Source organism: Phyllostomus hastatus, unplaced genomic scaffold, assembly GCF_019186645.2.
Source record: "Phyllostomus hastatus isolate PE091 unplaced genomic scaffold, TTU_PhHast_1.1 phas_scaffold_46, whole genome shotgun sequence".
NCBI lineage: Eukaryota > Metazoa > Chordata > Mammalia > Chiroptera > Phyllostomidae > Phyllostomus > Phyllostomus hastatus.
In genome coordinates, this window is record NW_025334032.1 from 21004322 (window position 1) to 21018145 (window position 13824).

At 44.5% G+C, this 13824-nt stretch overlaps 1 protein-coding gene across 4 annotated transcripts in view; it reads left to right on the forward strand.

The window, feature by feature from the left end:
• SLC20A2 (solute carrier family 20 member 2) overlaps positions 1-13824 on the forward strand; it is a 98564-nt gene that overhangs the window by 77417 nt on the left and 7323 nt on the right. For all 4 annotated transcript variants that reach the window (XM_045821893.1, XM_045821892.1, XM_045821896.1 and 1 more), the window contains 4 exons: positions 3707-3919; positions 5067-5655; positions 11946-12131; positions 13218-13302. In XM_045821893.1, coding sequence (XP_045677849.1) covers positions 3707-3919; positions 5067-5655; positions 11946-12131; positions 13218-13302 — 1073 coding nt within the window. The remainder of the gene's footprint in view (positions 1-3706; positions 3920-5066; positions 5656-11945; positions 12132-13217; positions 13303-13824) is intronic.

Genomic DNA, 13824 nt, shown 5'->3' on the forward strand with positions numbered 1-13824 from the left:
TGCTACATGAAAATGTATGTTCATGAAAATACTTGTACACAAATCATTTGGTCATAATTGCCAGAAACTGGAAACAACCCAAATGCTTATTAACAGGGTAATAGGTAACCAAATTGTGCTGTATTCACACATTAGAAGACTGTACTGAGCAAGACAGAGAACAAACTACCTCCTGTAGGTGCAACAGCAGAACAAATTTCACAGACTTTATGTTGAGCAAAAGAAGCCAGCTACAGCAGGGTATACTCCGTAGGATCCCAGGGGAGTTCATCTGTAGGCAGGAGTCACTGGTGGTTGAGGCCAGGGGTTGGGGGGTGTCGCAGCAGACACTGCGAAGGGCAGGAGGGAACTTAGCAGGGACTCGGGAGTGTGCGCCGTCTTCAGGGGGAGCGGTCTCAGCGTGCACTTACTTGTCACAGGCCATCTGCCTGCACATTTAAAATGAATTGTATTGCATGTAACTATACCTCAGTAGAAGCAATTTTTAAAGAAAGGAGGAGAATACGGCTTAGAAAGCCGCCAGAGCTATTTTCCTGTCATTAGCAACATAACTGAATTCCTAGCCCTGAGGCCACATGTTTCTACAGAGCTCTCAGAAGAAAAGAAGTATTTGTTCTTGGCCTCAGAGTGGACTTCACAATCCCATTTCAGTATGGACTATTTGAATTTGAAAATTCGCATTTGAAAGAAGACAAAAACAAACAGGATACACGTGGCCATGAATCGGAGGACTCAGCACAGATGCTGGGTTCTTCTCAGGTTGATCCATAGATTTAACACAATTTCAGTAAAAATCCCAGCGGGATATTTTGTAGATATGCACAGGCTGCTCTTAAAATTTATACTGAAGACAAAGAAACTAGAAGAGCCAAAAATATTTTGAAAAAGAATAAAGTTGGAGGATTTACACTACTTGACTCAGTGTAAAGCTGTAAGACAGTGTAGTGTTAATGGACAGATCGACATCTAGAGGACTGGAACAGAAATAGACTGACACAAACATGACACGTTGATTTTCAACAAAGTACAAAGGCAGTCCAATGGAGAAAGAAAGGTCTTCACAACAAATGGTACTGGAACAATTGGACAGCCATATGCAAAAAAAAAAAAAGGAAAAAGAAAAGAAAAGAAAAAAAGAACAACCTAATCCTTATACACTGTAAAAAAAAATTAACTCAAAATCCATTATAGATCTAAAAATAAAATAAAAGACACTAAGACTTATAGGGGGAAAAATCAGGGGAATCTTTTGTGGCCATGGGTTCAGAGTGTTGAGATAGGACACCAAAAACAGCTCATAAAAAACGTTGGGAAATTGTACTTCATCAAGATTTAAAACAGTTGCTCTGTGAGAAACACAGTTAAGAGAATGAAAAAGGCAAGCTGGAGACTGGGAGAAAATGTTTGCAAATCCCCTGAAAAAGGACTTACATTCACAATATATGAAGAAATCTAAGAAAACCCAGTTAAAAAAAAAAGAGCAAAACATTTGAACAGACACCTTATCAAAGGAGGATATCAAAGAGTGGCAGATAAGTCACTGAAAAGAGGCCCACATCACTTGCTGTCAGGGAAAAGCAAGTGACAAATCACAGTGACACATCATCGCACACCTATTTGAATGGCGTTTTAAAAAAAGACAGTGCTAAGTGCGTCTGGGCGTAAGGAGCAGTGGAACTCTCGTACAGTATGGGGCAGCCACTCCAGGAAATAGCTTGGCAGTTTCTTATAGGACTAAGTACACATGTGCCCACCCCTGGGTATTTACCCTAGAGAAATGAAAAGTTAAATTTACATGAAAATGTGGGTCTGAATGTTTATAGCAGCTTTATTTGTGATCACCCAAAACCAGGCAGATTGTGCACAGGATGAATAAACTATGGTGTAGCCCTATGCTGGAATACTACTCAGCGGTGTAAAAGACGAACCGCTGACACCTGTAACAACATGGATGAGTCTCAAAGGCATCAGGCCAAGTAAAAGAAGCCATTTTCAGAAAATTAAAGATCGTATGGTTTTATTTATATGACATCCTGAACAAGACAAAAGTATAGGGACAGAGGCCCGATCAAGGGCTGTCAAGGCTTAGGTTTGGGCAAAGGGTTTGATTGCGGGGAGCTTTGGGGAGTGACAGGACCCTTCTCCATCCTGACACAGATGTGGGTCGCAGGAGCCTGACGTGTTAGAATCAGGACTGTATACACACAGAGACCATTGCTGCATGCAGATTTAAACACTAATGATAAAAAATCCATATTGGCACATACAGCCTCAAACTAAATAGTGAGGCAAAGTTGCTGCTGGTGCTTCCTCTCCCTGCTGTCTATGGGGAGTAAATATTAATGTCACCTCCTCTGTTCATACTGAGCACTAGCCTAAGATGAGCCCCCCTTAAACACACTGCTTGATTTAACACTGCATGGGAGTAATAAACCATACTTAAATGCTGTGATTTTTTTAAAGAGGTTTTTCCTAAACAGCTGAACCCAAGTGTCATGTGGACCACAAAACCTTTGTTTTCCAGCTTTAGGCTATAAAGTCACAAAAAGAAAGTGACATTGCTCCCCATTCTGGCTTTCTAGCAGATTCGTGTGTGTGTGTGTGTGTGTGTGTGTGAGAGAGAGAGAGAGAGAGAGAGAGAATGGCATGTATTTTGACGTTTCAGTTTATATTTCTTGTTCTAAACAGACTAATGGTTGAGGGCATGGAACATAGAGCTAAATTGCCTGATTTCGCACCTGCGTGATGTTGCAAATGACTCCACCTCCTTGTGCCTCAGTTTGCTTGTGAATGAAATGCAGAAAATAATACCGGATTCATGTGTTAATAATTTTTGTTTTAATTGGTATACTCTATGCAAATGTTCTCTCCCCTAGATTATAAGCAACTTGAGGTCAGTAGATCTGTATGTACATTTCTTGTTCCCTGTAGCACATAACAAATGAAGTTTAAACATTTTTATCTATTCATCTGACTGGGGAGATGTAGAGAGATGACAGGGACAGAAGCTGTGTGAGTGTATGCAGCAGAGGGACCGAGAAGATCATTTCTATTTCATTCCTGTAGGCGAGACATCATTAAATCAGCAGCAATGAGTGCCAGATTGGGTTTTGAAAGAGTGCCGTTGAGCTTTAAAATGCCTTTTTAAAAATCCCTTGGTTATTTTGAAAGTAAAGGATTTTTAAAAGTAAGTAGGATCTGTTTTTTTTCTTTTTTTTTTTTTTGAGAAAAATTATGTACTTATTTCCTAAGCTTTAGTGACTTACAATTTGCAGACCAATACTTGATTGAACAGAAGAAGACCAAACAGATCATACAATATCTATGAAGACAAAAAGGACAAACATCTCAGTGATTCTGAGGCCAGTTTAAGAAAACAGAGGCCAGTCCAGATGGTTATAGAGTTACGGGCTGTTAGCCCTGGACAGGGGCCCTGAGGATCAGATCCAGCCCTTACTGTTCTGCTGGGTTTTCATGAGCTAGTTCAGGCCCCATGCCCCCATCTTTTCCCCAATAGCTGAATATTAGGCCTTAAGTTTCCCAGATAATCAAACTCTCCACTCCATTTTCTCTAACTAGCTATAAATTTTTTGTTTCATGTCCAAAGTAAGTACTGAGGTATAAAGGTAAGTATTCATTTTTTATACTCACTTTTCAATAAAAAGCAGGCTTCCAAAATTTTCAGCTACAACTGTATTTTCTTTAGGCAAATTACAAAAAGAAGGTGCTTTAACGCGAGTCTCTGATGAAAGCCTCAATAAAATTCAGGAAGCGGAGTCCCCAGTATTTAAAGAGCTGCCAGGTGCCAAGGCTAATGACGACAGCACTGTCCCCCTCACGGGGCCGGCCGGGGAGACACCAGTGGCCCCAGAAAGCACGGCGGCGCTGGCGGCGGGCAGCCACCCCCGGGCCTCTTATGGTAAGAGCCGCGCAGAGAGCTTGGGCTTGTCTGGTGGCAGAGAGCCGTTCCTCGGGTACGCAGCTGGGCCTGAATGTGGGGAATTAGGTTTTAGTGCACACAAGTGTCCCCCAATTTTATGTTTTGAGGAAACCCAGGGGCTCAGGAGACCTTAGGAGACTGACCCCTCAGTCAGCAGAGCAGGATTACTCTTGTCCTGTGCTTTTCTCCCAAGAACTATTTATGGAACTATTTATGGTCTTATCAGTGGCACGTAGGGCGCACACGGTGCGATGCCTCCGTGCAGCCCACTCAGCTGCTCGTGCGGAGTTTTCGTGCTGCATGGTTACCTCACTGCTCATGGCTGGCTTATCCAGCTTAACAAGGAGCCTTCCTCGGGAAAGACACAGAGGGAAAGCTAAAACCGGAACCACGGCAGTCTCCCACAGAGAATCACAGAAACCTCAGAAAACAGCAAGACTGTTCTGGGGGTGTCCTTTGGTCCCATAACTTTTGAGGATGATGATGGGCGAGCGCCAGCCTCTGCCAGGCCTGTCAGGGCAGCTTCCCCCCTCCCTGCCAGGTGGGGCCCTGGTACCCACTCTCCTTAGACGTGGTCTCTGATGTGGCCCAGAGGAAGCAAGTTGACTTTGCCCCACAGACCTGACAGACACTGCCTCTGAGAGTCATGGCTGGCCTTTTAAGGAGCACCTAGAATGTCTGTCTCACCGTAAGCTGGGGTTTACCCTTATATATCACATTTTCTAAAATAAGTCCCTTATAAACTGGATTTTCCCCTTATGTATGAAGTTTTCTAAAATACACCCCTTATAAGGATTCTCCCTTTATTGATTACTAGGAATTGTGAAGAACGCTGTAGTAATTTTTGGAAGACACTTTTTAGAACTTAAGTCACATTATTTTAAAAATATCATATTATCAGTTTTATACCCTTTTATAGTATGTCTCCAAGTTTCTTTTTTATTTTGTTCATATTACGTGTCCTTTATAGTCAATTCAGAAAATAGGAGTGTGGGGAAAACCTACATCACCCATAATGACCCAGCCTCGCTGAGATTACCGTTATGAGACGGGGGGAGTATTTCCTTGTAGACGTGACTTACGTTCAGAAGGCTAGAAAGTGATGCCTTCTTGTAACCCTTTCCAGGAAGGGCGCTTTCCATGACTCACGGCTCTGTGAAATCGCCCATCTCCAACGGCACGTTCGGCTTTGACAGCCACAGGAGGAGTGACGGGCACGTGTACCACACGGTGCACAAGGACTCGGGGCTCTACAAGGATCTGCTGCACAGAATCCACACGGACCGGGGCCCCGAGGAGCGGCCGGCGCAGGAGAACAACTACAGGCTGCTGCGGCGGAACAACAGCTACACTTGCTACACCGCGGCCATCTGTGGAATGCCGGTCCACTCGACTTTCAAAGCCGCTGACTCGTCTGCACCAGAGGACAGTGAAAAGCTGGTGGGTGACACCGTGTCCTATTCTAAAAAGAGACTTCGCTATGACAGCTACTCAAGCTACTGCAATGCAGTAGCCGAAGCGGAGATAGAGGCAGAGGAGGGAGGTGTGGAAATGAAGCTGGCGTCTGAGCTGACAGATCCTGACCAGCCTCGAGAGGACCCTGCAGAAGAAGAGAAAGAAGAGAAAGACACTGCCGAGGTCCACCTTCTGTTCCATTTTCTGCAGGTCCTTACTGCCTGTTTTGGGTCCTTTGCACACGGTGGCAATGATGTGAGGTAAGGATGTCAGTCGTTGGACAAGTGTGCGTTGAGGGTCTGCCATGTGCCAGGCACTATTCTGGGCGCTGGGATACAGCAGCAGACAACACAGAAGCCCCTGCCAGTCGCGGTGGGGTGGGGCACAGACAGTAAACGAATAAATGAAGTAGCACGAGTGATAGACTAGACAGTGATAAATGTTTGAGGGGAAAATAAACCGGAAAGGGGCTTGGGACTCTGGAGACTGCACGATTAGATAGGCTGCTCAGGTAAGGGCTCGCTAAGTGAGAGCTGAAAGGGTGAAGGGATCTGGCCATGTGAGCACCTACAGGAAAAGCATTTCAAAAAGAGGGAACAGCACGTGCAAAGGCCTGAGGCAGGAATATGCCTGGTGTATTCTAGGGAGTGCAGCGAGGCCACAGAGAGAGACTGTAGACTGTAAGGCTAGCAGGTCATGGAGTCCTGGCATATGTAGGAAATACGTATGGATATGTAGAGAGCCCCCACTGCCTTTCCTAGTTGGATAATTAGTGACAGGTTGCTTGATTTCCCCAAAGCCTCAGTATCCCAATCTGTAAAATGGGGGTACAATTAATACCAACCTCATAGGGCTTTCATGAGGATTAAGTGAGATGCTTTACAAATGTGCTTAGGACAGTGTTCCTTCTATAATCAGTTTCTATACATTTTCACTATTACTATTATTATCATTTTTATGCAGGGCCAGTATTCCTGTCCAAATCAGGAAGACATGCTATTGTTGCATTTTAGTTAGTGACACCCCACTTTCAGCCATGGGTTTCTACACACTGCCTGTCCACATGCGAGTGCATTCTGGTCTTTTTTTAAGGAGCCTTTCCACCAGACAAGAAGCCCGGACACCTTTTGTTCTGCTCAGTGTTAGACAGGTCTTGCTGTGTTGTTTCCTTTAAGGCGCCGTGTTTGGTCCTGCCTTCATTTTTGACTGCCTGTCCCCAGGCCCACCCCCTTCCTCCTCCTCTGTATCAGGCATTCTTTACTGAAGGCCTGCTACTGAGGGCGTGTTGTGAGTTGGGTCCCCGGCCTTCAGGAGGTTAAATTCCAGTTAGGGAGATAAAAATACGTGTAGGTGGGAAAGTAAAAACCACCCCAAAACAGTATTTCCAGGCCAAAGGAAGAGTTTAGGAGGTACCTCCTACAGCTGACCAGAGTTGAGAGCACTTGCTTACCAAACGTTTGGGGCTGGTGTTGAGGCTTTCGCATAGGGATGTGGTCTGATAACAGCAGTGTTCTAGAAGCAATACCGTGACAGTGAAGAGGGGCCTGTATTCCTCCAGCACATGTTACTAGGTTTCTACCCGGCCTCAGAGCCGAGCCATTTGTAACTCATTCTGATCCTTCTCCAGGGATCAGAGGTTATCAGTGGTATCGTCAAAGACAGGGAATTGGAATCTCAGAAATGTGGCAGTTCTTGCCCGGGGTAACACAGCCAGAGAGAGGCGGGGCTTGAGAGCGAGTCCCGTGTGACTCCCCACCCACATTCTGTCTACTCGGAGCCCAGACTGGGACTGGAGGAGGAGACTGGGGCTGCGGAAGCCATTGGAGCCCGTGTGTAGTTCTGCATGGAAGGAGCTTGGGAGTTGTTGCTGCATCCTAAAAACAAGTGAAAACCTGGACAGACTGAAACATCAACAACTGTTTTTTGGGCCCAGAAGAGAGAGGAGGACACAGGGCAAACCCCTGCCCCCAAGATTGGAGATACTTTCAACTCCAGAGAGTCACAGAGGAGAGGCTCCTGAGCGGGGACTGCTGTGGGAACCAGTGCGCACAGGAAAACCCGAACGCTAACAGGAATTCCCACAGGCGCAGTGGAGACGAGTCTGAGAGTTTAAAGACTCCAGGGGGACCCAGGGCTAGAAATAGTTAAAAAAGAACAACTGATACACTAAGAAAGGAGAGAAAAAAGAATCATGAAAAATATTCAGTTAAGACAAAATAGAACAAAGAACAAGGGTAACAAGTAGAAAAAAGTAATAAATATGATAGATATTAATCCAAGTCTGTCAAAATCACTTCGGATGTCAGTCTACATGTACCAGCTAAAAGACGAGATTGTCAGACTGGATCAAAAACCAAGACCTAACTGTATGTTGCCTATAAGAAACCCACTTTAAAGACACATGGAAGTTAAAAGTAAGTGGAAGAAGGAAAATAGGCTAACATTAATAAGAAAAAAAGCGGAAGTTGCTAACGATATTAATTTTGGACAGAGCAGACAGGGACAGATCCAGCAGTCAGGGTGTCAGTAAGGATGTAGTTGAACTCAACAACGCCGTCAGTCAACTGTATATTATTTACTTTTATAGATTTCAACAACAGGAGAATTCACATTCTTCTCAAGCTTGCATGAAACAGTCAGCAAAATAGACCATAAAAAATACCTGAATGCGTTGAAAAGAATAGAACTAATACAATGTCTGCTGTCAGACCACAATGAAATTAAGCCACAAATCAATGAAAGATAGATCATTGGAAAATTGCAAATATGTGGCAATTACATAACACATGTAAATAACACATGGATCAAAGAAGAAATATTGAGAAATTTTTGAATATTTTAAACTAAATGGAAATAAAAACAAATATTTGTGGGATACAGCAAAACAGGCTTAGGGGACAGCATATAGCGTGAATACATTTATTAGGAAAGAATAAAAAAATCCATAATCTAAATAGTCATCCTAGGAAACTAGAAAAAAAGGAGCCAATTAAATTCAAATTAAGAAGAATAAAAGAAATAGTAAGAGCAGAAATCAATGAAATTGAAATCAGGAAATCTATAGAGAAAAATCAATGAAACCACAGATTTTTTTAAAGAGCAATAAAGTTGATAAGCTTCTAACCAGGCTAAATGAGAAACAATAGAGCAAGATCACAAGTTACTAGTAACAGGAATGAAAGAAGAGACATCACTCTAGATCCTGTGGACATTAAAAAGATAAAGCAGTACCCCATGCCCACACATTTGATGATGAAGATGACATTGGACCAATTCCTTGTATTAAGCAATCTGTCAAAGCTCACACAAGAAGAAATAGACCATCTGAATAGGCCTATATCTATTAAAGAAATTGAATCAATAATTAATAGTCTTCTAAAACAGAAAGCACCAAAGTTAACTTATGAATTCTACCAACATTTTAGAAGACAATATACCAATTCCCTGCAATCTCATGCAGAGGATAGATGCACAGAGACTGCTTCCTAACTCAGTTTCCTAACTTACACAGTTATAAGGCCAATGCTATCCTATTACCAAAACGAGACAAAGATATTAAAGGAAAACTATAGAACAGTATCTCTCATGCACATAGATGTAAAAGTCCTCAACAGAGTATTAGGAAAGTGAATCCAACAGAGTATAAAATAATTATACAGCACAACCAAGTGAAATTTATCCCAGGTATGCAAGGCTGGTTCAACATACAAAATTGAATTAATGTCATCCATCAAATGTAAAACAAGAAAAGTCACATGATCATGTCAGTAGATTTTAAAAAAAGGCATTTAACAAAATCTACCACCTATTTTTATTTTAAAAAAAACTTTCAATAAACTAGAAATAGAGGGGAACAACCTCAACTTGATAAAGAATATCTCCAAAAAACCTACAACTAACATCATATTTAATGATGAGAAACTCGGCTTGCCCACTAGGATCAGGAGCCAGTCAAGGATGTCCCTTTTTATCACTCCTTTTCAACACCTTACTGAAGTTCTAGCTAATGCAATAGGACAAGAAAAGGAAGTAAGAGGTACACTGATAAGGAAGGAAGAAATAAAACTGTCTTTGTTCGCAGATGACATGATTGTCTATGTAGAGAATCTGAAAGAATCAAAACCTTCTGGAACTAAGAAGCAATTATAACAAGGGTGCAGGATATAAGATTAATATAGAAAAGTCACTTCTGCACATGTCAACAACGAACAGGTAGAATTTGAAATTTAAAACACAATACTGCTGCTTTTCAGCCACAACTGCCATCTTTCAGTAATTCACCAAAATGACTAACACAAAGGAAAAGGGGAGGCACCCATTATGTTCTCTAGGCCTTTTGGAAAACGTGGAGTTGTTCCTTTGGCCACCCACATACCTGCAGATCTACAAGAAATGTGATATTGTAGACATCGGGGGAAGGGGCACTGTTCAAAAAGGAATGCCCCCTGGGGTGAAGGGAGGTATAAGGGGACTAAATGGTCTTGGAAAAATATATAATAAAGATTACATTGAAAAAAAAGTGCCCCACAAATGTTCCCCTGGCAAAACTGGAAGGGTCCACCGTGTCACCCAGCGTGCGGCGGGCACTGTTGTCGACAAACAAGGGCAAGATTCTTGCCACGAGAACTAATGTGCATGTTGAGCATATTAAGCGCTCTAAGAACCGAGATAGCTGCCTGAAACGTGTGAAGGAAAATGATCAGGAAAAGAAGAAAGCCAAAGAGAAGGGTACCTGGGTTCCGCTGAAGTGTCAGCCTGCTCCACCCAGAGAAACGCCCTTTGTGAGAACCCGTGGAAAGGAGCCCGAGCTGCCGGAACCCATTCCTGATGAAATCATAGCAAGATAAGTGTAAAAAGAATGAAAGACTCTGCACCGTTAAAAATGTTTCTGTTAATTGAGTTGAGGTGTGGTCTCCCTCCCCCCGCAAAAAATATTTAAAGGAAACTCTGTGTCCTGAAAATAATAAATAAAAAATACAACACAATATTATTTACATTAGCATCCCTCAAAATGAAATACTTAGGTATAAATCGAACAAAATATGTAAGGATCTATCTACATGTGGAAAACTACCAAACTGATGAACAAAATCAAAGAACTAAATGAATGGAGAGATTTTTCATGTTCAAGGCAAGGAAAACTCAATACTGTCACGTTGTCCATTCTTCCCATCTCGGGGATGTTGATGATGAGGGAGGCTGTGCCTGCGTGGGAGCGGGGATTATATGGGAAATCTCTGCACCTCACTTCGGTTTTGTTGTGAACCTTAAATTGCTCTAAATGAATAACATCTTATTACAAATTTGGAAAAGAAAAAAGACAGCTGTAGTTTCTCCCCAAAAAGGCAGTGCGAAGCTGCCCAGGGCCTGAGAGATGGGTGCAGGCTCAGGGAAAGGACATGAGCCCCTGGGTCGCTCCCGAGCTCCTGCCTCAATCCTGCCTCCTGTTGGTGACGCGACTTCAGCGTCCGGTTCTTTGTCGGTGAAGTGGAGTGACAGTGCCTAGTTTGCAGGGTGGTGTGAGGACTAGCGCAATGTTCGTGGCCCCACCGTGGCCCTACCGTGGCCACACTCGACATGGCTGGCCATTACTGGTAGCTAATCTTAGTGGCAGTGCTGGCAGTGAAAATGGAAGGAAACAGAGAGGGAAAAAAAGGAGTAGAAAGAACTTGATTTGTGTGTCCACTTCTTGTGATTTTTCAGGACAATATCTCTAAAAAGCTACCATAATAAGTCCCATGTGCGTCAAGGTGGCTACTATAGGCCCTGGGCGGGGAGCTCAGTTGGTTAGAAGGATATCCCGACATACCAAGGTTGCAGGTTGCATCTACCTTATGATCCGGCAGTCCCTCTTCTGGTTGTTTACCCAAAGGAATCGAAAGCAGGGACTCGAAGAGACCCATATTTGTACACCCATGTTTATTGCAACATTATTCACAGTAGCCAAGAGGTGGAATGTCCGTCAGCGCGTGTCCGTCAGTGAATCAAGAAGGTGTGGTGTGTGCACACAGTGGAATATTCAGCCTTAAAGTAAGGAAGGAAATTCTAACGCATGCTACAACGTGGATGAATCTTGAGAACATTATGCTATGTGAAATAAGCCAGTCTCAAAAGGCAGATACTGTGTAATTCCACTTATATGAGGTACCTGGAGTGATCAAGTTCATAGCAACAGAGAGCAAGGTGGTGGTTTCCAGGGGCTGGGGGCAGGGGGCAGGGGGAAAGGGAATTATCGTTTAATGGCTGTAGAGTTTCAGCTTCACAGAATGAAAAAGTTCTGGAGTGCTATTTTACAATAATGTGAATATACTTGACACTACTGAACTGTACACTTAAAAATGGCTAAATGGTAAGTTTTCTGTTATTTTTTTACCACAACGAAAAAATTAATAAATCTTTTTCGTTACCACTAGATTCCATAGGCAAGCCACAGCTACAGTGAGAAGGGCTGTTCTCAAGACTGAGAAGTCACTGCATTTGTGTGCAGTGCCGTCTGTCTGTCTGTCCATACAGTGTTTGTGTAACTCATCTACTTTATTCATCCTCCCAGTAATGCCATCGGTCCCCTGGTAGCTTTGTGGCTGATTTACGAACAAGGTGCAGTCCTGCAAGAAGCATCCACGCCTGTCTGGCTGCTGTTTTACGGAGGAGTCGGGATTTGCACAGGGCTCTGGGTGTGGGGCCGAAGAGTGATCCAGACCATGGGGAAGGACCTCACTCCTATCACGCCATCCAGGTAAGCCAGGGAATGCAGGCTGGACTGGCAGAGCCGGCCCTTGGAGGCCGTGCAGAGTCAAGAAGTCTGAGCCCTCTCATGCTGCTGTCATGCCCCCGCCCCTCAGCACAGCCACTCTGCAGCTGGAGGCGCAGTGAGGAGGGGCAGAGGGTGGGCAAACCCCACCTTCGCTGGCCACCCATCATGGCCCTCCCTCGGGCACTCTTGGGCCCCCTGTCCACTGTGGCACTGAGATAAGTGAGATAAAACTAGAGGGTGGGAACATGGAAGGAAGGGGAAGCTGAAGCAGAGCAGGAGGGAAGAGAAAAAGAACCACCTGGCAGCCCCCCATCTTCTCCCACTGGTGGTCTTGCCCAGCGTGAGCTCCTGAGAGCAAGTGGGGAGCAAGGGTGTGCCTTTCCCGAAGATTCCTGCCACACCAGCTCCACCTGCTGGAGGGAAGCAGCTCTCACCAGCCACCCCTCTGGGGCTCCTGGGCAGTCCTTGCTCTGGCAGCCGCTGCCCTCTGAGGTGGGGTCCCACTCACGTGGTTGCCGCAGTCCTGTTGTCCTTTTTTTCTGGTCTTTAGGTAGATTGGGGGTTAAATAACAGACTCACGGGAGAATTTTAGAAGGATACAACGAGAAGTTGGAACTACCTATTGTAACCTTTTCCCCTCTTGACATTAATTTTAATAATTCTTTTATAAAATTGACTTCACAAAAAATTAGTAATCTGAGAAAATTCACTTTTTGGTAGTAAGAACACATTTTAAAAATGAGAGTATAGTTTTTTGTATGCCACTTTAAAAATGAAAAGTGACCATTTTTTACACAGCAGGAATTTCTGACCCACTTACAGCAGTGTGTGGGTTTTGAAAACATTCCAGAAAAATAAGGCTCTTTGGGGCTGTAAACAGTGCAATGCAGAGCCTTGGTGTGAATCGTTGTCATTGTACAGCAGTTTCTTGTTCTGTTCGCATCATCTGGCCCTGCCAGAGGCTGCCAGTCAATTCAGAGGAGGTTCTGGGGAGACTTTGGCAGCCCTGGGGTGTCCGTGGGGCCGATACAAAGGGCGCCTGTGATGTGTCTCCTGTCTCCCCCACAGCGGCTTCACCATCGAACTGGCCTCCGCGTTCACGGTGGTGATCGCCTCCAACGTGGGGCTTCCCGTCAGCACCACGCACTGCAAGGTAGGCCCCTGCCCTGTCGTCCTTCCTCCAGGCAGCCGGGACAGGTCCACAGTCACCCAGGGACTCTGGGAAGAGCTTGTCGCACTCTCCGTGTTGTTGTTAGTTAGTGAAAAACATCACCTCCCGGTTTGCTGGGAGTGCTCAGTCAGCATTGTTGGACGTGGGGGCGTTTGCTTTTCTCGGACTGCCCTCCTCGCCCTCGCCACTCGAAGTGCGACGCCTGTGGTCATGAGGACTTGGCGTTTCTGTGCATGCCTGGCAGCGCTTCCCCTCCTTTGATGCATGCTTCACACTGTCCATGTGTCCTGTTTCTCCTCATCGTTTCCACAGTGGATTGTGCACTGAAGTCATGTGTGCGCTAACTGCATTCGTAGGCTCAAATGGGGGCATGCCACTCAGTTCCAGCCCAGTGCAAGGGAGTGGGAGTTGACGGTGGAGCTAGAGATAAGCAGAACCATCTCAGTGGAATTGTAAGACATGGTCGTTTCAGTTCTTTTTCCTTATATGATGGTCAGAGTGCCT